Genomic DNA, 19,629 nt, shown 5'->3' with positions numbered 1-19,629 from the left:
TGAATGTTCATCCAACCAGAACAGAAGAAGAGCCGGGCGTATGATTCTGACATTACAATACTGTAGCTGTTAATAATGTGTGATATAGACTAGAGCATCTTCACTCATCAGTGTCATCGTCTAGGGCCTGACGCACAGTTGAGGTAACGATACAACTTGGATTTTCTCCTAAAATCACTTATTGATATTCACAGGGAGACTTGAGTAAAGGGTCTGTTGACACTGCTTGAGTAAAGGGTCTGTTGACACTGCTTGAGTAAAGGGTCTGTTGACGCTGCTTGAGTAAAGGGTCTGTTGACGCTGCTTGACTAAAGGGTCTGTTGACGCTGCTTGAGTAAAGTGTCTGTTGACGCTGCTTGAATAAAGGGTCTGTTGACACTGCTTGAGTAAAGTGTCTGTTGACGCTGCTTGAGTAAAGGGTCTGTTGACGCTGCTTGACTAAAGGGTCTGTTGACGCTGCTTGAGTAAAGTGTCTGTTGACGCTGCTTGAATAAAGGGTCTGTTGACACTGCTTGAGTAAAGGGTCTGTTGACACTGCTTGAGTAAAGGGTCTGTTGACACTGCTTGAGTAAAGGGTCTGTTGACACTGCTTGAGTAAAGGGTCTGTTGACACTGCTTGACTAAAGGGTCTGTTGATACTGCTTGAGTAAAGGGTCTGTTGACGCTGCTTGAGTAAAGGGTCTGTGGACGCTGCTTGACTAAAGGGTTTGTTGACACTGCTTGACTAAAGGGTCTGTTGACACTGCTTGAGTAAAGGGTCTGTTGACGCTGCTTGACTAAAGGGTCTGTTGATACTGCTTGAGTAAAGGGTCTGTTGACGCTCCTTGAGTAAAGGGTCTGTGGACGCTGCTTGACTAAAGGGTCTATTGACGCTGCTTGACTAAAGGGTCTGTTGACGCTGCTTGTGGAAGGAAGATATTTCGTTGGTTTTAGCTGACGGAATAATTGATTAGAAAAAGGGTAGCAACATTCTGGTAACTTTTGCCAAAATTCCGCGTTTTTCATGTAATCCTGTTTGAAAGAATCCTGGAATAACGAGGGACTATATAGGAAATCCAGGAATCCTCAAAACCAGGATTTCTGGGAAACCAGGACATTTGGGGAAAGTTAACGGAATTTTGCAACTACAACAAATAAAATGTCTTTGTGACATATTTTCATTCCTGTAATCTGAACGGACCCATATCATAATCATCATCACCACCACCACCACCACCACCACCACCACCACCACCACCACCACCACCATCACCACCACCACCACCACCATCACCACCATCATCATCACCACCACCACCACCACCACCACCACCACCACCACCATCATCATCATCATCACCATCACCACCACCATCATCATCATCACCACCACCACCACCACCACCACCACCATCATCATCATCATCATCATCATCATCATCATCATCATCATCATCATCATCATCATCATCACCACCACCACCACCATCATCATCATCACCACCACCACCACCACCACCACCATCACCACCATCATCACCATCATCATCACCACCATCATCATCATCATCACCATCATCATCACCATCATCACCATCATCATCATCATCACCACCATCACCACCACCACCACCACCACCATCATCATCATCCTCACCATCATCATCATCATCACCACCACCACCACCATCACCATCATCATCACCACCACCATCATCATCATCATCACCATCATCATCACCACCATCATCATCATCACCATCATCATCATCACCATCATCACCACCACCACCACCACCACCACCATCATCATCATCCTCACCATCATCATCATCATCACCACCACCACCACCATCACCATCACCACCATCACCACCATCATCTTCATCATCACCATCACCATCGTCACCACCATCATCCTCCCTATAATCTTCATCATCACCATCATCATCATCATCATCATCATCACAACCGCCACCATCATCATCATTATCACAACCACCACCATCACCACCATCACCATCATCATCATCACCACCACCGTCATCATCATCATCAGATGTCGTACCTTTGCAGATGGGTGTGATGGCGCTCCAGGTGCCATTGTGGGTACAGGTGCGAGTTGTGTCCCCGCCTGCCTCTATCAGGTAGCCAGGCTGGCACATGAAGGTGACGTTCTGGCCCACGGTGAAGTCCTCTCCAAACCTCAGACCATTAGCAGGAACACCTGGGTCTACACAGCTGATCACTGGTGGGACAATTACAGAGACAGACAGGGAGAGGGATTCACATCAGTGGGATCGTTACAGACTGGTCCCAGATCAGTGGTTGTGTTATAGCCTGGTCCCAGATCAGTGGTTGTGTTATAGTCTGGTCCCAGATCAGTGGTTGTGTTATAGTCTGGTCCCAGATCAGTGGTTGTGTTATAGTCTGGTCCCAGATCAGTGGTTGTGTTATAGTCTGGTCCCAGATCAGTGGTTGTGTTATAGCCTGGTCCCAGATCAGTGGTTGTGTTATAGCCTGGTCCCAGATCAGTGGTTGTGTTATAGTCTGGTCCCAGATCAGTGGTTGTGTTATAGTCTGGTCCCAGATCAGTGGTTGTGTTATAGTCTGGTCCCAGATCAGTGGTTGTGTTATAGCCTGGTCCCAGATCAGTGGTTGTGTTCTAGCCTGGTCCCAGATCAGTGGTTGTGTTATAGCCTGGTCCCAGATCAAGATGTACTGTAGTTAACTTTTGACCAACATTGTTGGGGCGGCAGGGTAGCCTAGTGGTTAGAGTGTTGGACTAGTAACCGAAAGGTTGCAATCCTCGGGCTGACAAGGTACAAATCTGTCGTCCTGCCCCTGAACAAGACAGTTAACCCACTGTTCCTAGGCCGTCATTGAAAATAAGAATTTGTTATTTAACTGACTTGCCTAGTTAAATAAAGGTAGAAAATGGTTGACGTGTCATGAATACAGTAAGAGAAGCTGGTTCCATAGTGAACAGATCTGTGACCAATAGCAGCAGCACATCCATAAAACACAGAGTGATAATATAGCTGCTGTAGCAGCACATCCATAAAACACGGACCAGTAAATGTTTAACTGAAGATGAATTAGATAAAGTGCATCAAAAGACATTGAAGTAATGTGACCTAGGCTCAGTAAAGTCTTTGTTAAAGTACATTGTAAAAAAAAAATATATATATTTTTACGGTAACTTACTGGCAGTCAGTTACCTGTAAGTTACTGTAAAAATAGATACAGTACCTTACCATAAATTCCAAATAAACTTTTGTTTAGCAGTACATTACTGTATAGTTTATTTGGAATTTACGGTAACATACTGTACCAGTGTAGTCTGGCGTTCTAAGAACTCAAACCCTGGGGGATAAAACCCCTGACTACCTTTGTCGACATGTCATACGACGTAATCACATATCCCACATACAGTAAGATGTCATACAGTATCTCAAATTCTGGTAACTGTTGCCAGTTTGAGGAGATGATGTCATATCATACAGTAAGATGTCATATACCGTCAGAGGAGATGATGTCATATACCGTCAGAGGAGATGATGTCATATACCGTCAGAGGAGATGACGTCATACCGTCAGAGGAGATGATGTCATATACCGTTAGAGGAGATGCTGATATACCGTCATAGGAGATGATGTCATATACCGTCAGAGGAGATGCTGATATACCGTCATAGGAGATGATGTCATATACCGTTAGAGGAGATGCTGATATACCGTCATAGGAGATTATGTCATATACCGTCAGAGGAGATGCTGATATACCGTCAGAGGAGATGATGTCATATACCGTCAGAGGAGATGATGTCATATACCGTCAGAGGAGATGATGTCATATACTGTCAGAGGAGATGATGTCATATGCCGTCAGAGGAGATGATGTCATATGCCGTCAGAGGAGATGATGTCATATACCGTCAGAGATGATGTCATATACCGTCAGAGGAGATGATGTCATATACCGTCAGAGGAGATGATGTCATATTATATTATTATTAAAACCATTTAATTTGGGGGCCCGGGGTTGGAGGAGGAGGGTTATATAAGATACTGTTTGAAGAGGTAGGGTTTCTGATGTTTTGAGCAGGGTCTCTGCTGTCCTAGCTTCAGGGGGAAGCTGGTTCCACCATTGGGGTGCCGGGACAGAGAAGAGCGGTCCTCCCGTAGGGGTGGGAGGGCCAAGACACCTGAGGTGGCAGTAAGATGTCATACCATCAGAGGAGACTGAATGTATCAGTCTGGATATATAAAATCAAACTTTATTCGTCACATACGAGACAGAGAGAGAGAGAGAGAGAGAGAGAGACAGAGAGAGAGAGACAGAAAGACAAAGAGACAGAGAGAGGAACACTGGATACACTGACAGAGAGAGGAACACTGGATACACTGACAGAGAGAGGAAAACTGGATACACTGACAGAGAGAGGAACACTGGATACACTGACAGAGAGAGGAACACTGGATACACTGACAGAGAGAGAAACACTGGATACACTGACAGAGAGAGAAACACTGGATACACTGACAGAGAGAGAAACACTGGATACACTGACAGAGAGAGGACACATTGGCAGGCAGCTGCTACATCTTTATACCAGCCCCTAAACACATGATTGGTGGAGAGAGAGAGAACACCAGGAACCATGGAACAATCAATAAATCATCCAATGCTGTGTGTCTCTAGCCAAATGGTCTGGCTAGCTCCTAGCAGTAATGCTATCACAACAGAGTCAGGCTACTGTATATTAACAGGTATGGTATCTGTGGTCCTAACAGAGTCAGACTACTGTATATTAACAGGTCTGGTACCTGTGGTCCTAACTAACAGAGTCAGACTACTGTATATTAACAGGTCTGGTATCTGTGGTCTTAACTAACAGAGTCAGACTACTGTATATTAACAGGTCTGGTATCTGTGGTCCTAACTAACAGAGTCAGACTACAGTACTGTATATTAACAGGTCTGGTATCTGTGGTCCTAACTAACAGAGTCAGACTACTGTATATTAACAGGTCTGGTATCTGTGGTCCTAACAGAGTCAGACTACTGTATATTAACAGGTCTGGTATCTGTGGTCCTAACAGAGTCAGACTACTGTATATTAACAGGTATGGTATCTGTGGTCCTAACAGTCAGACTACTGTATATTAACAGGTATGGTATCTGTGGTCCTGACTAACAGAGTCAGACTACTGTATATTAACAGGTATGGTATCTGTGGTCCTGACTAACAGAGTCAGACTATTGTATATTAACAGGTCTGGTATCTGTGGTCCTGACTAACAGAGTCAGACTACTGTATATTAACAGGTATGGTATCTGTGGTCCTGACTAACAGAGTCAGACTACTGTATATTAACAGGTCTGGTATCTGTGGTCCTAACTAACAGATTCAGACTACTGTATATTAACAGGTCTGGTATCTGTGGTCCTAACAGAGTCAGACTACTGTATATTAACAGGTCTGGTACCTGTGGTCCTAACTAACAGAGTCAGACTACTGTATATTAACAGGTCTGGTATCTGTGGTCTTAACTAACAGAGTCAGACTACTGTATATTAACAGGTCTGGTATCTGTGGTCCTAACTAACAGAGTCAGACTACTGTATATTAACAGGTCTGGTATCTGTGGTCCTAACAGAGTCAGACTACTGTATATTAACAGGTCTGGTATCTGTGGTCCTAACTAACAGAGTCAGACTACTGTATATTAACAGGTATGGTATCTGTGGTCCTAACAGAGTCAGACTACTGTATATTAACAGGTCTGGTATCTGTGGTCCTAACAGAGTCAGACTACTGTATATTAACAGGTCTGGTATCTGTGGTCCTAACAGAGTCAGACTACTGTATATTAACAGGTATGGTATCTGTGGTCCTGACTAACAGAGTCAGACTACTGTATATTAACAGGTCTAGTATCTGTGGTCCTGACTAACAGAGTCAGACTACTGTATATTAACAGGTATGGTATCTGTGGTCCTAACAGTCAGACTACTGTATATTAACAGGTATGGTATCTGTGGTCCTGACTAACAGAGTCAGACTACTGTATATTAACAGGTATGGTATCTGTGGTCCTGACTAACAGAGTCAGACTACTGTATATTAACAGGTCTGGTATCTGTGGTCCTGACTAACAGAGTCAGACTACTGTATATTAACAGGTATGGTATCTGTGGTCCTGACTAACAGAGTCAGACTACTGTATATTAACAGGTCTGGTATCTGTGGTCCTAACTAACAGATTCAGACTACTGTATATTAACAGGTCTGGTATCTGTGGTCCTAACAGAGTCAGACTACTGTATATTAACAGGTATGGTATCTGTGGTCCTGACTAACAGAGTCAGACTACTGTATATTAACAGGTCTAGTATCTGTGGTCCTGACTAACAGAGTCAGACTACTGTATATTAACAGGTCTGGTATCTGTGGTCCAAACAGAGTCAGACTACTGTATATTAACAGGTCTGGTATCTGTGGTCCTAACAGAGTCAGACTACTGTATATTAACAGGTCTGGTATCTGTGGTCCTAACAGAGTCAGACTACTGTATATTAACAGGTCTGGTATCTGTGGTCCTAACAGAGTCAGACTACTGTATATTAACAGGTCTGGTATCTGTGGTCCTTACTAACAGAGTCAGACTACTGTATATTAACAGGTCTGGTATCTGTGGTCCTTACTAACAGAGTCAGACTACTGTATATTAACAGGTCTGGTATCTGTGGTCCTAACAGAGTCAGACTACTGTATATTAACAGGTCTGGTATCTGTGGTCCTAACTAACAGAGTCAGACTACTGTATATTAACAGGTCTGGTATCTGTGGTCCTAACAGAGTCAGACTACTGTATATTAACAGGTCTGGTATCTGTGGTCCTAACTAACAGAGTCAGACTACTGTATATTAACAGGTCTGGTATCTGTGGTCCTAACTAACAGAGTCAGACTACTGTATATTAACAGGTCTGGTATCTGTGGTCCTAACAGAGTCAGACTACTGTATATTAACAGGTCTGGTATCTGTGGTCCTAACAGAGTCAGACTACTGTATATTAACAGGTCTGGTATCTGTGGTCCTAACAGAGTCAGACTACTGTATATTAACAGGTCTGGTATCTGTGGTCCTAACTAACAGAGTCAGACTACTGTATATTAACAGGTCTGGTATCTGTGGTCCTAACTAACAGAGTCAGACTACTGTATATTAACAGGTATGGTATCTGTGGTCCTAACAGTCAGACTACTGTATATTAACAGGTATGGTATCTGTGGTTCTGACTAACAGAGTCAGACTACTGTATATTAACAGGTCTAGTATCTGTGGTCCTGACTAACAGAGTCAGACTACTGTATATTAACAGGTCTGGTATCTGTGGTCCTAACTAACAGAGTCAGACTACTGTATATTAACAGGTCTGGTATCTGTGGTCCTAACTAACAGAGTCAGACTACTGTATATTAACAGGTCTGGTATCTGTGGTCCTAACAGAGTCAGACTACTGTATATTAACAGGTCTGGTATCTGTGGTCCTAACAGAGTCAGACTACTGTATATTAACAGGTCTGGTATCTGTGGTCCTAACAGAGTCAGACTACTGTATATTAACAGGTCTGGTATCTGTGGTCCTAACTAACAGAGTCAGACTACTGTATATTAACAGGTCTGGTATCTGTGGTCCTAACAGAGTCAGACTACTGTATATTAACAGGTCTGGTATCTGTGGTCCTAACTAACAGAGTCAGACTACTGTATATTAACAGGTCTGGTATCTGTGGTCCTAACAGAGTCAGACTACTGTATATTAACAGGTATGGTATCTGTGGTCCTAACTAACAGAGTCAGACTACTGTATATTAACAGGTCTGGTATCTGTGGTCCTAACAGAGTCAGACTACTGTATATTAACAGGTCTGGTATCTGTGGTCCTAACTAACAGAGTCAGACTACTGTATATTAACAGGTCTGGTATCTGTGGTCCTAACAGAGTCAGACTACTGTATATTAACAGGTCTGGTATCTGTGGTCCTAACAGAGTCAGACTACTGTATATTAACAGGTCTGGTATCTGTGGTCCTAACAGAGTCAGACTACTGTATATTAACAGGTCTGGTATCTGTGGTCCTAACTAACAGAGTCAGACTACTGTATATTAACAGGTCTGGTATCTGTGGTCCTAACTAACAGAGTCAGACTACTGTATATTAACAGGTCTGGTATCTGTGGTCCTAACAGAGTCAGACTACTGTATATTAACAGGTCTGGTATCTGTGGTCCTAACTAACAGAGTCAGACTACTGTATATTAACAGGTCTGGTATCTGTGGTCCTAACAGAGTCAGACTACTGTATATTAACAGGTCTGGTACCTGTGGTCCTAACAGAGTCAGACTACTGTATATTAACAGGTCTGGTATCTGTGGTCCTAACTAACAGAGTCAGACTACTGTATATTAACAGGTCTGGTATCTGTGGTCCTAACTAACAGAGTCAGACTACTGTATATTAACAGGTCTGGTATCTGTGGTCCTGACTAACAGAGTCAGACTACTGTATATTAACAGGTCTGGTATCTGTGGTCCTTACTAACAGAGTCAGACTACTGTATATTAACAGGTCTGGTATCTGTGGTCCTAACTAACAGAGTCAGACTACTGTATATTAACAGGTCTGGTATCTGTGGTCCTAACAGAGTCAGACTACTGTATATTAACAGGTCTGGTATCTGTGGTCCTAACTAACAGAGTCAGACTACTGTATATTAACAGGTCTGGTATCTGTGGTCCTAACAGAGTCAGACTACTGTATATTAACAGGTCTGGTATCTGTGGTCCTAACAGAGTCAGACTACTGTATATTAACAGGTCTGGTATCTGTGGTCCTAACAGATTCAGACTACTGTATATTAACAGGTCTGGTATCTGTGGTCCTAACTAACAGAGTCAGACTACTGTATATTAACAGGTCTGGTATCTGTGGTCCTAACTAACAGAGTCAGACTACTGTATATTAACAGGTCTGGTATCTGTGGTCCTTACTAACAGAGTCAGACTACTGTATATTAACAGGTCTGGTATCTGTGGTCCTAACTAACAGAGTCAGACTACTGTATATTAACAGGTCTGGTATCTGTGGTCCTAACTAACAGATTCAGACTACTGTATATTAACAGGTCTGGTATCTGTGGTCCTAACTAACAGAGTCAGACTACTGTATATTAACAGGTCTGGTATCTGTGGTCCTTACTAACAGAGTCAGACTACTGTATATTAACAGGTCTGGTATCTGTGGTCCTAACTAACAGAGTCAGACTACTGTATATTAACAGGTCTGGTATCTGTGGTCCTAACAGAGTCAGGCTACTGTATATTAACAGGTCTGGTATCTGTGGTCCTAACAGAGTCAGACTACTGTATATTAACAGGTCTGGTATCTGTGGTCCTGACTAACAGAGTCAGACTACTGTATATTAACAGGTCTGGTATCTGTGGTCCTAACAGAGTCAGACTACTGTATATTAACAGGTCTGGTATCTGTGGTCCTAACTAACAGAGTCAGACTACTGTATATTAACAGGTCTGGTATCTGTGGTCCTAACAGAGTCAGACTACTGTATATTAACAGGTCTGGTATCTGTGGTCCTAACTAACAGAGTCAGACTACTGTATATTAACAGGTCTGGTATCTGTGGTCCTAACAGAGTCAGACTACTGTATATTAACAGGTCTGGTATCTGTGGTCCTAACTAACAGAGTCAGACTACTGTATATTAACAGGTCTGGTATCTGTGGTCCTAACTAACAGATTCAGACTACTGTATATTAACAGGTATGGTACCCTGCTTATGGGACCCTGCTATTCCTGATATAGAGCATTACTTATGATACCCTGCTATTCCTGATATAGAGCATTACTTATGGTACCCTGCTATTCCTGAAATAGAGCATTACTTATGATACCCTGCTATTCCTGTTATTACTTATGATACCCTGCTATTCCTGATATAGAGCATTACTTATGATACCCTGCTATTCCTGATATAGAGCATTACTTATGGTACCCTGCTATTCCTGATAAAGAGCATTACTTATGGGACCCTGCTATTCCTGCTACATAGGGAATAGGGTCGTCAACAGGACTGTTCTACATAGGGAATAGGGTGGTCAACAGGACTGTTCTACATAGAGACTAGGGTCGTCAACAGCACTGTTCTACATAGAGACTAGGGTTGTCAACAGGACTGTTCTATATAGAGACTAGGGTCGTCAACAGGACTGTTCTACATAGAGACTAGGGTTGTCAACAGGACTGTTCTACATAGGGAATAGGGTCGTCAACAGCACTGTTCTACATAGGGAATAGGGTCGTCAACAGCACTGTTCTACATAGGGAATAGGGTCGTCAACAGTACTGTTCTACATAGAGACTAGGGTCGTCAACAGGACTGTTCTACATAGAGACTAGGGTTGTCAACAGGACTGTTCTATATAGAGACTAGGGTCGTCAACAGCACTGTTCTACATAGAGACTAGGGTCGTCAACAGCACTGTTCTACATAGAGACTAGGGTTGTCAACAGGACTGTTCTACATAGAGAATAGGGTCGTCAACAGGACTGTTCTACATAGGGAATAGGGTCGTCAACAGCACTGTTCTACAGTGGGAATAAGGTCGTCAACAGGACTGTTCTACATAGGGAATAGGGTCGTCAACAGGACTGTTCTACATAGGGAATAGGGTCGTCAACAGTACTGTTCTACATAGGGAATAGGGTCGTCAACAGCACTGTTCTACATAGAGAATAGGGTCGTCAACAGTACTGTTCTACATAGGGAATAGGGTCGTCAACAGTACTGTTCTACATAGGGAATAGGGTCGTCAACAGTACTGTTCTACATAGAGAATAGGGTCGTCAACAGGACTGTTCTACATAGGGTCGTCAACAGCACTGTTCTACATAGGGAATAGGGTCGTCAACAGCACTGTTCTACATAGGGAATAGGGTCGTCAACAGCACTGTTCTACATAGGGAATAGGGTCGTCAACAGGACTGTTCTACATAGGGTCGTCAACAGCACTGTTCTACATAGGGTCGTCAACAGCACTGTTCTACATAGGGTCGTCAACAGCACTGTTCTACATAGGGTCGTCAACAGCACTGTTCTACATAGGGTCGTCAACAGCACTGTTCTACATAGAGACTAGGGTCGTCAACAGCACTGTTCTACATAGAGACTAGGGTCGTCAACAGGACTGTTCTACATAGGGAATAGGGTCGTCAACAGCACTGTTCTACATAGAGACTAGGGTCGTCAACAGGACTGTTCTACATAGGGAATAGGGTCGACAACAGCACTGTTCTACATAGAGACTAGGGTCGTCAACAGCACTGTTCCACATAGTGAATAGGGTCGTCAACAGGACTGTTCTACATAGGGAATAGGGTCGTCAACAGCACTGTTCTACATAGAGACTAGGGTCGTCAACAGGACTGTTCTACATAGAGAATAGGGTCGTCAACAGGACTGTTCTACATAGGGTCGTCAACAGCACTGTTCTACATAGGGAATAGGGTCGTCAACAGGACTGTTCTACATAGGGAATAGGGTCGTCAACAGGACTGTTCTACATAGGGAATAGGGTCGTCAACAGGACTGTTCTACATAGGGAATAGGGTCGTCAACAGGACTGTTCTACATAGGGAATAGGGTCGTCAACAGCACTGTTCTACATAGGGAATAGGGTCGTCAACAGGACTGTTCTACATAGGGAATAGGGTCGTTAACAAAACTGTTCTATATAGAGAATAGGGTCGTCAACAGCACTGTTCTACATAGAGACTAGGGTCGTCAACAGCACTGTTCTACATAGAGACTAGGGTCGTCAACAGGACTGTTCTACATAGAGACTAGGGTCATCAACAGGACTGTTCTACATAGGGAATAGGGTCGTCAACAGGACTGTTCTACATAGAGAATAGGGTCGTCAACAGGACTGTTCTACATAGAGAATAGGGTCGTCAACAGGACTGTTCTACATAGGGTCGTCAACAGGACTGTTCTACATAGAGACTAGGGTCGTCAACAGGACTGTTCTACATAGAGACTAGGGTCGTCAACAGCACTGTTCTACATAGAGACTAGGGTCGTCAACAGCACTGTTCTACATAGAGACCAGGGTCGTCAACAGGACTGTTCTACATAGAGACTAGGGTCGTCAACAGCACTGTTCTACATAGAGACTAGGGTCGTCAACAGGACTGTTCTACATAGAGAATAGTTGCATTGCAGATACAGACTTGAACGTTTCTGCCTGTCTGATCACTGTCTCAGAGGGACTAGAGAGGCTCCCTGGAAAGCATCACTTCTCTCTCCAGAGACTCATTTTGGTCCCAAATTGAAACCCTCCTCCCCTTCCTCTTTCTCCACCTCTTCCCTCCTCCTCTTACTCCCTCCTCCACCTCCTCCTTTTCCTCCCTCCTCCTCCTCTTCCTCCACCTCCTCCCTCCTCTTCCTCCCCTTCCTCTCCCTCCTCCTCCTCCCCCTCCTCTTCCTCCACCTCCTCCCTCCTCCCCTTCCTCTCCATCCTCCTCCTCCCCCTCCTCTTCCTCCCCCCCTCCTCCCCTTCCTCTTCCTCCACCTCCCCCCCTCCTCCCCTTCCTCTTCCTCCTCCCTCCTCCCTCTCCCCTTCCTCCTCCCCCTCCTCTCCCTCCACCTCCCCCTCCTCTCCCTCCACCTCCTCCCTCCTCTTCCTCCACCTCCTCCCTCCATCCCCCTCTCCTCCTCCCTCCTCCCCCTCCTCCCTCCTCACCTTCCTCCTCTTCCTCCCTCCTCCTCTTCCTCCCTCCTCCTCTTCCTCCACCTCCTCCCCCTCCTCTCCCTCCACCTCCCCCTCCTCTCCCTCCATCTCCTCCCTCCTCCCTTCTCTTCCTCCTCTTCCTCCCCCTGTTCTATATCTTAACGGTACTTCAATTAGTCAGACACAAGAGTAATGATGCTCTGGGAGAAATGTAATTCTGTTAAAGATGTTATTATAGGGCAAATTGAATATAGATTGACACAACATAATTCAATTACAACATATGGGGCTCGTTAGTGAAGATGAGTTGAGATAAAAGGCAGTCTAACAGACAGTGGCAACAACATCTACAGCTAGCTGCTATTAAGCAGTTTATATTACCGTAACATTATACTGTATCTTTGTATTCATTTAGTTTCAGCTCGGGATAACTAACAGACAGTTTTACTTCTCAGACAGTCATTTAGTTTCAGCCCGGGATAACTAATAGACAGTTTTCCTTTCAGACAGTCATTTAGTTTCAGCCCGGGATAACTAATAGACAGTTTTACTTTTCAGACAGTCATTTAGTTTCAGCTCGGGATAACTAATAGACAGTTTTACTTTTCAGACAGTCATTTAGTTTCAGCCCGGGATAACTAACAGACAGTTTTACTTCTCAGACAGTCATTTAGTTTCAGCACGGGATAACTAACAGACAGTTTTACTTCTCAGACAGTCATTTAGTTTCAGCCCGGGATAACTAATAGACAGTTTTACTTCTCAGACAGTCATTTAGTTTCAGCACGGGATAACTAACAGACAGTTTTACTTCTCAGACAGTCATTTAGTTTCAGCCCGGGATAACTAACAGTCAGTTTTACTTCTCAGACAGTCATTTAGTTTCAGCCCGGGATAACTAACAGACAGTTTTACTTCTCAGACAGTCATTTAGTTTCAGCTCGGGATAACTAACAGACAGTTTTACTTCTCAGACAGTCATTTAGTTTCAGCTCGGGATAACTAACAGACAGTTTTACTTTTCAGACATTTTGTTTGTCATTTCGGATCAGTTAGGAGACGATACTGGACCAGGTAGCAGTAGTACTTACTGGTGCAGTTAGGAGACGGTGCCGGACCAGGTAGCAGTAGTACTTACTGGTGCAGTTAGGAGACGGTGCCGGACCAGGTAGCAGTAGTACTTACTGGTGCAGTTAGGAGACGGTACCGGACCAGGTAGCAGTAGTACTTACTGGTGCAGTTAGGAGACGGTACTGGACCAGGTAGCAGTAGTACTTACTGGTGCAGTTAGGAGACGATACTGGACCAGGTAGCAGTAGTACTTACTGGTGCAGTTAGGAGACGGTACTGGACCAGGTAGCAGTAGTACTTACTGGTGCAGTTAGGAGACGGTGCCGGACCAGGTAGCAGTAGTACTTACTGGTGCAGTTAGGAGACGGTGCTGGACCAGGTAGCAGTAGTACTTACTGGTGCAGTTAGGAGACGGTGCTGGACCAGGTAGCAGTAGTACTTACTGGTGCAGTTGGGAGCTGTGCCGGACCAGGTGCCGTTGGCCAGACAGTGTCTGCTGGGCGTGCCTGAGAGGAGGTATCCATCCATACAGGAGTAGACTACAGAGTGGGTGAAGGTCGTACCGTCGACCCGGAAAATACTGCCGTGAGCAGGGGTCCCCGGGTTACCACAGTGCACCGCTGGAGAGGAGGAGAGACATAGAGGGAGGGAGGGAGAGAGAGAGAAAGAGAGAGAGAGAGAGAGAGAGAGAGAGAGAGACAGAGAGAGATAGAGAGAGAGAGAGAACGAGAGAGAGAGAGAGAGAGAGAACGAGAGAGAGAGAGAGAGAGAGAGAGAATGAGAGAGAGAGAACGAGAGACAGAGAGAGAACGAGAGACAGAGAGAGAACGAGAGAGAACGAGAGACAGAGAGAACGAGAGACAGAGAGAACGAGAGACAGAGAGACAGAGAGAACGAGAGACAGAGAGAACGAGAGACAGAGCGAGAGAGAACGAGAGACAGAGACAGAGAGAGAGAGAGAGAGAGAGAGAGAGAGAGAGAGAACGAGTGACAGAGTTAAGGGGGGGTCAAGAACACTAATTGCTAAACACTGATTTAATGTATTTCTAAAACATAAAATGTGACTCATCCAATGCAGATGATTATTAATGTCATGTTTGGTAGCAGGACACTAAGAGAGGATTCTGTTCTGTTTCCCGGTGTTTCTCTCCACCCAGCACTTCATTATATTTCATTGCCAAAATGATTTGCCTTCTCAAATCACTTAATTGTCTGGAAAATTGTCAAATGATTTCTGAGGCAGGCGTCTAAGCTGTAGGGTGAAGCTGGTCGGCAGGAAGGAGAGGTTTCCCCACTCCGTCACTTCCTGACATGACGAGGCCTCTGAAAAGGGGTTCAACGTGCTCTGAATGTGTTCCCTGTTATATGAGTAGTGCACTACATTTGACCAGAGCCCTATCGACCCTATCAGAATATGGTGCAAATTGGGATGCACCTTATTCAGCCCTTTCAGTGCTATGGACCCCGGTCGAAAGAAGTTCCCTTATATTGGGGAAAGTGTTCAGTTTTGGAAACGGACAATATGTTCAATCTGTGGTAAACAACCCCCCCCCCCCCCCTCCCCCCACCCCACTGTTTCAGCAGATGACAAAGCACCGGGGACGATACGTTCACATTTCTCCGGGTTAAACACCAGTCAAGCTCTTAGCTCAAACAGCTGCAGCAGAAACAGAGTTCAGTCATGGAGAGGATCAAGCCTGTCAGGGATAGAGGATAGAACTAACCGTCTATATAAATCAGTTCAGTTACAGGACACGTCAAGGCTAGAATGGATGAGCGGGGAGTTCCTGTCGTATTTAAAAAAAAAAAAAGGACATTTCTGTCTCAACTGCCACCCTATTTTATCCTTTTGACACGACGTAGTTCAAAGGTCATTTAAATAGACAACAAGGCTCCATTTGAGACACGGAACCCGTGGTCGTTGCGTCTGTCAGGCTGAGAGAGTTTATAACCGCCGGGGAGAAAGGGGAGGCTGTCGAGAGATTCTCGGCCATTTCCGGTCGAACCCCCGAGGTAATTTATGCACTGCAGCGGAGAAGTGGCCTGCGATTCAATATTTAAAATGTCATTAATCACGTCAGAAGTAGAAGTTGCCTTGAGGCTGAAAAATAAAAGGGCTTTATAAGGATTCTGGAAGAGAAGAAATATTGGTCGGTTGGCTTTGAGCACTGACTTTTTCTAAGGACAATGTGTGGAACACAGAGCTAATTGCATTTTCATTGTTTGTGTGCTCCTGTGTGGTCCTGTGTGCTCCTGTGTGTGCTCCTGTTGTGTGTGTGTGTGCTCCTGTGTGTGCTCCTGTTGTGTGTGCGTGTGCTCCTGCGTGTGCTCCTGTGTATGCTCCTGTGTGTGCTCCTGCGTGTGCTCCTGTGTGTACTCCTGTGTGTGCTCCTGTTGTGTGTGTGTGTGTGTGCTCCTGTGTGTGCTCCTGTTGTGTGTGTGTGTGTGCTCCTGTTGTGTGTGTGTGTGCTCCTGTGTGTGCTCCTGTTGTGTGTGTGTGTGCTCTTGTGTGTGCTCCTGTTGTGTGTGTGTGTGTGCTCCTGTTGTGTGTGTGTGTGCTCCTGTGTGTGCTCCTGTGTGTGCTCCTGTGTGTACTCCTGTGTGTGCTCCTGTTGTGTGTGTGTGTGCTCCTGTGTGTGCTCCTGCGTGTGCTCCTGTGTGTACTCCTGTGTGTGCTCCTGTTGTGTGTGTGTGTGCTCCTGCGTGTGCTCCTGTGTGTGCTCCTGTGTGTGCTCCTGTTGTGTGCTCCTGTTGTGTGTGTGTGTGTGCTCCTGTTGTGTGCTCCTGCTGTGTGCTCCTGTTGTGTGTGTGTGTGTGTGCTCCTGTGTATGCTCCTGTTGTGTGCTCCTGTGTGTGCTCCTGTGTGTGCTCCTGTGTGTGCTCCTGTTGTGTGCTCCTGTTGTGTACTCCTGTGTGTGCTCCTGTGTGTGCTCCTGTGTGTGCTCCTGTGTGTGCTCCTGTTGTGTGCTCCTGTGTGTACTCCTGTGTGTGCTCCTGTGTGTGCTCCTGTGTGTGCTCCTGTTGTGTGCTCCTGTTGTGTGCTCCTGTTGTGTACTCCTGTGTGTGCTCCTGTGTGTGCTCCTGTGTGTGCTCCTGTTGTGTACTCCTGTTGTGTACTCCTGTGTGTGCTCCTGTTGTGTGCTCCTGTGTGTGCTCCTGTGTGTGCTCCTGTGTGTGCTCCTGTTGTGTGCTCCTGTGTGTACTCCTGTGTGTGCTCCTGTGTGTGCTCCTGTGTGTGCTCCTGTGTGTGCTCCTGTTGTGTGCTCCTGTTGTGTGCTCCTGTTGTGTACTCCTGTGTGTGCTCCTGTGTGTGCTCCTGTGTGTGCTCCTGTGTGTGCTCCTGTTGTGTGCTCCTGTTGTGTGCTCCTGTTGTGTACTCCTGTGTGTTTTCCTGTGTGTGCTCCTGTGTGTGCTCCTGTTGTGTGCTCCTGTTGTGTGCTCCTGTGTGTGCTCCTGTTGTGTGCTCCTGTGTGTGCTCCTGTGTGTGCTCCTGTGTGTGCTCCTGTTGTGTGCTCCTGTTGTGTGCTCCTGTTGTGTACTCCTGTGTGTGCTCCTGTGTGTGCTCCTGTGTGTGCTCCTGTTGTGTGCTCCTGTTGTGTACTCCTGTTGTGTACTCCTGTTGTGTACTCCTGTGTGTGCTCCTGTGTGTGCTCCTGTTGTGTGCTCCTGTGTACTCCTGTGCCTACTGTAAACTGTTACATGCATTCAACCTCCATGCTCTCTACAACATGTAGTATTCACATCCCTGTCCGCGGTCCACCATCAAGCCTCACGTTTGCAGAAGGGCTGTCTCCCAGACCAGGTTCCGTTGGGGAAGCAGATCCTCTCAGCTGAGCCGTACAGCGTGTGGCCCACAGCGCAGGTGAAGCGGACTTTACTACGCAGGTGGAAGTTGCTGGCCTCTCTGCTGGCGTGGACGGGTGTACCGGGGTCCCCACAGCTGCCTACAGAGTCTCCTACACAGGACAGAGACACAATTAACTTGACCGCTCAGTCTGCATTCCAAATGGAACCCTATTCCCTATATAGTGCACTACATTAGACCATGGGCCTATTCCCTATATAGTGCACTACTTTAGACCATGGCCCTATTCCCTATATAGTGCACTACTTTAGACCAGGGCCCTATTCCCTATATAGTGCACTACTTTAGACCAGAGCCCTATTCCCTATATAGTGCACTACTTTAGACCAGGGCCCTATTCCCTACATAGCGCGGATAGTGCGGATCCTGATAGAACGTAGTGCCCTAATGTAGTGCACTATATAGGGAATAGGGTTCCATTTGGGGCACAGTCTCAGTGTAAAGTGCTGTTGGAAGAGGCATTACAAAACGATGCAACAATGAACCTTTGCCTTGGAGCCAGTAACCTCAGTAACCTCATTCCAGCTGACATGATGTCATTGAACCTTTGCCTTGGAGCCAGTCACCTCAGTAACCTCATTCCAGCTGACATGATGTCATTGAACCTTTGCCTTGGAGCCAGTAACCTCAGTAACCTCATTCCAGCTGACATGATGTCATTGAACCTTTGCCTTGGAGCCAGTAACCTCAGTAACCTCATTCCAGCTGACATGATGTCATTGAACCTTTGCCTTGGAGCCAGTAACCTCAGTAACCTCATTCCAGCTGACATGATGTCATTGAACCTTTGCCTTGGAGCCAGTAACCTCAGTAACCTCATTCCAGCTGACATGATGTCATTGAACCTTTGCCTTGGAGCCAGTAACCTCAGTAACCTCATTCCAGCTGACATGATGTCAATGAACCTTTGCCTTGGAGCCAGTAACCTCAGTAACCTCATTCCAGCTGACATGATGTCATTGAACCTTTGCCTTGGAGCCAGTAACCTCAGTAACCTCATTCCAGCTGACATGATGTCATTGAACCTTTGCCTTGGAGCCAGTAACCTCAGTAACCTCATTCCAGCTGACATGATGTCATTGAACCTTTGCCTTGGAGCCAGTAACCTCAGTAACCTCATTCCAGCTGACATGATGTCATTGAACATTTGCCTTGGAGCCAGTAACCTCAGTAACCTCATTCCAGCTGACATGATGTCATTGAACCTTTGCCTTGGAGCCAGTAACCTCAGTAACCTCATTCCAGCTGACATGATGTCAATGAACCTTTGCCTTGGAGCCAGTAACCTCAGTAACCTCATTCCAGCTGACATGATGTCATTGAACCTTTGCCTTGGAGCCAGTAACCTCAGTAACCTCATTCCAGCTGACATGATGTCATTGAACCTTTGCCTTGGAGCCAGTAACCTCAGTAACCTCATTCCAGCTGACATGATGTCATTGAACCTTTGCCTTGGAGCCAGTAACCTCAGTAACCTCATTCCAGCTGACATGATGTCATTGAACCTTTGCCTTGGAGCCAGTAACCTCAGTAACCTCATTCCAGCTGACATGATGTCATTGAACCTTTGCCTTGGAGCCAGTAACCTCAGTAACCTCATTCCAGCTGACATGATGTCATTGAACCTTTGCCTTGGAGCCAGTAACCTCAGTAACCTCATTCCAGCTGACATGATGTCATTGAACCTTTGCCTTGGAGCCAGTAACCTCAGTAACCTCATTCCAGCTGACATGATGTCATTGAACCTTTGCCTTGGAGCCAGTAACCTCAGTAACCTCATTCCAGCTGACATGATGTCATTGAACCTTTGCCTTGGAGCCAGTAACCTCAGTAACCTCATTCCAGCTGACATGATGTCATTGAACCTTTGCCTTGGAGCCAGTAACCTC

General features: G+C 45.6%; 1 protein-coding gene across 1 annotated transcript in view; it reads right to left on the bottom strand.

Moving 5' to 3' along the window:
- Positions 1-2,047: 2,047 nt before the first annotated feature.
- LOC129848715 (CUB and sushi domain-containing protein 3-like) overlaps positions 2,048-19,629 on the bottom strand; it is a gene marked incomplete at both ends in the record, with an annotated part of 43,041 nt that continues 25,459 nt past the window's right edge. The window contains 3 exons of the mRNA XM_055915818.1: positions 2,048-2,227; positions 14,319-14,495; positions 17,649-17,831. Coding sequence (XP_055771793.1) covers positions 2,048-2,227; positions 14,319-14,495; positions 17,649-17,831 — 540 coding nt within the window. The remainder of the gene's footprint in view (positions 2,228-14,318; positions 14,496-17,648; positions 17,832-19,629) is intronic.

This window comes from Salvelinus fontinalis, unplaced genomic scaffold (genome assembly GCF_029448725.1).
Source record: "Salvelinus fontinalis isolate EN_2023a unplaced genomic scaffold, ASM2944872v1 scaffold_1129, whole genome shotgun sequence".
Lineage (NCBI taxonomy): Eukaryota > Metazoa > Chordata > Actinopteri > Salmoniformes > Salmonidae > Salvelinus > Salvelinus fontinalis.
Note: the sequence above shows the minus strand (reverse complement) of the source record. Positions and strands in the feature narration are given on the sequence as shown.